General features: G+C 66.4%; 1 protein-coding gene across 1 annotated transcript in view; it reads left to right on the top strand.

Annotated features, from left to right (window-relative positions):
• EMIHUDRAFT_470304 (hypothetical protein) overlaps positions 1–1,615 on the top strand; it is a gene marked incomplete at its 5' end in the record, with an annotated part of 7,611 nt that overhangs the window by 2,256 nt on the left and 3,740 nt on the right. The window contains one exon of the mRNA XM_005769621.1: positions 67–1,161. Within this exon, the coding sequence (XP_005769678.1) occupies positions 67–1,161 (1,095 nt within the window). The remainder of the gene's footprint in view (positions 1–66; positions 1,162–1,615) is intronic.

The raw sequence follows: 1,615 nt of genomic DNA, 5'->3' as shown, positions 1-1,615 counted from the left end.
GCGACGATGCTCGTTGGCGACGATACCACTGAGCTCGCCTTCATCAATTGCTCCTACACCATCCAGGTCACTAAGGCGGGGAAGCCGCTCCCGCCGCTCGCAAAGCTGCGTGGGATTGAGAGGAAGGAGCGGAAGCTGGTGGACAACGTGTCTGCGAATGTGCCAGGCGGACGGGTGCTCGCCGTGATGGGGCCGTCGGGCGCGGGCAAGACCACCATGCTCAACATGCTCACCCTGCTCACCGGCAAGGGCAACGCCACGGGATACCTGACGCTCAACGGCCACCCGCTCACTCCGGCGCTCTACGCGCAGCACTGCGCGTACGTGACGCAGCAGGACCTCCTCTGGACCTTCCTCACGTGCCGCGAGCACCTGCGCATGGCCATCGACCTGTACCGCCCCTCGCTCTCCGCCAAGGAGCGCGAGACCGCGATCGACGACCTGCTCGACTCGACCGGTCTGATGAGCTGCCAGCACACCAAGGCGGGCAACATGTTCTTCCGCGGGCTGTCGGGCGGGCAGAAGCGGCGCCTGTCGCTCGCGATCGCGCTGGCGAAGCGGCCGTCCGTCATCTTCCTCGACGAGCCCACCTCGGGCCTCGACTCGGCCGCCTCCGCCAAGATCATGTCCTTCCTCAAGGTGATTGCGCAGCGCACCAAGATCGCCATCGTGTGCACGATCCACCAGCCGTCCGCGTCGGTCTTCGAGGGCTTCGACGACACGCTGATCCTGTCGGGCGGCCACATCGCCTACTTTGGCCCCGCGGCGCAGCTGGCGCAGCACCTGGCCGACGTGGGCAGGCCGATGCAGCCCAACGCCAACCCGGCCGAGTACGCGCTCGACGTCGTCAACGCGGACTTCACGTCGCCGGGGAGCGTCAAGGAGGTGCTCGACGCGTGGCCAAAGTACGCTCCGACGCAGCAGCGCCGCACGCCGCGGCCGCTCGCCCCGCGGCCGCAGCAGGCCACCTTTTGCGGCCAGACGCTCACGCTGCTCAAGCGGCACGCGGTCCTGACAGTGCGCGAGCCGGTGCTGTACGTGGCGCGGATCGTGATGATCTTCGCGACGACGCTCTTCTTCTCAATCGTGTGGATCAAGACGCGCGAGCTGACGCAGGACCAGGCCCTCCCAAAGTTCTTCCTGATGGCCTTCTGCGTCGGGGTGCCCGCCCTCTTCACGATGATTGCCGGCGAGCACCGAGAGATGCACCCGAGATGCACCCGAGATGCACCCGAGATGCACCCGAGATGCACCCGAGATGCACCCGAGATGCACCCGAGATGCACCCGAGATGCACCCGAGACGGCATGCTCGTCCTCTCGCCCGCCACGGGCGAGCCCCCGAGCATGCCGTCTCGGGTGCATCTCGGGTGCATCTCGGGTGCATCTCGGGTGCATCTCGGGTGCATCTCGGGTGCATCTCGGGTGCATCTCGGGTGCATCTCGGGTGCATCTCTCGGTGCTCGCCGGCAATCATCGTGAAGAGGGCGGGCACCCCGACGCAGAAGGCCATCAGGAAGAACTTTGGGAGGGCCTGGTCCTGCGTCAGCTCGCGCGTCTTGATCCACACGATTGAGAAGAAGAGCGTCGTCGCGAAGATCATCACGATCCGCGCC

Source organism: Emiliania huxleyi (assembly GCF_000372725.1).
Source record: "Emiliania huxleyi CCMP1516 unplaced genomic scaffold EMIHUscaffold_413, whole genome shotgun sequence".
Classification (NCBI taxonomy): Eukaryota; Haptophyta; order Isochrysidales; family Noelaerhabdaceae; genus Emiliania; species Emiliania huxleyi.
Note: the sequence above shows the minus strand (reverse complement) of the source record. Positions and strands in the feature narration are given on the sequence as shown.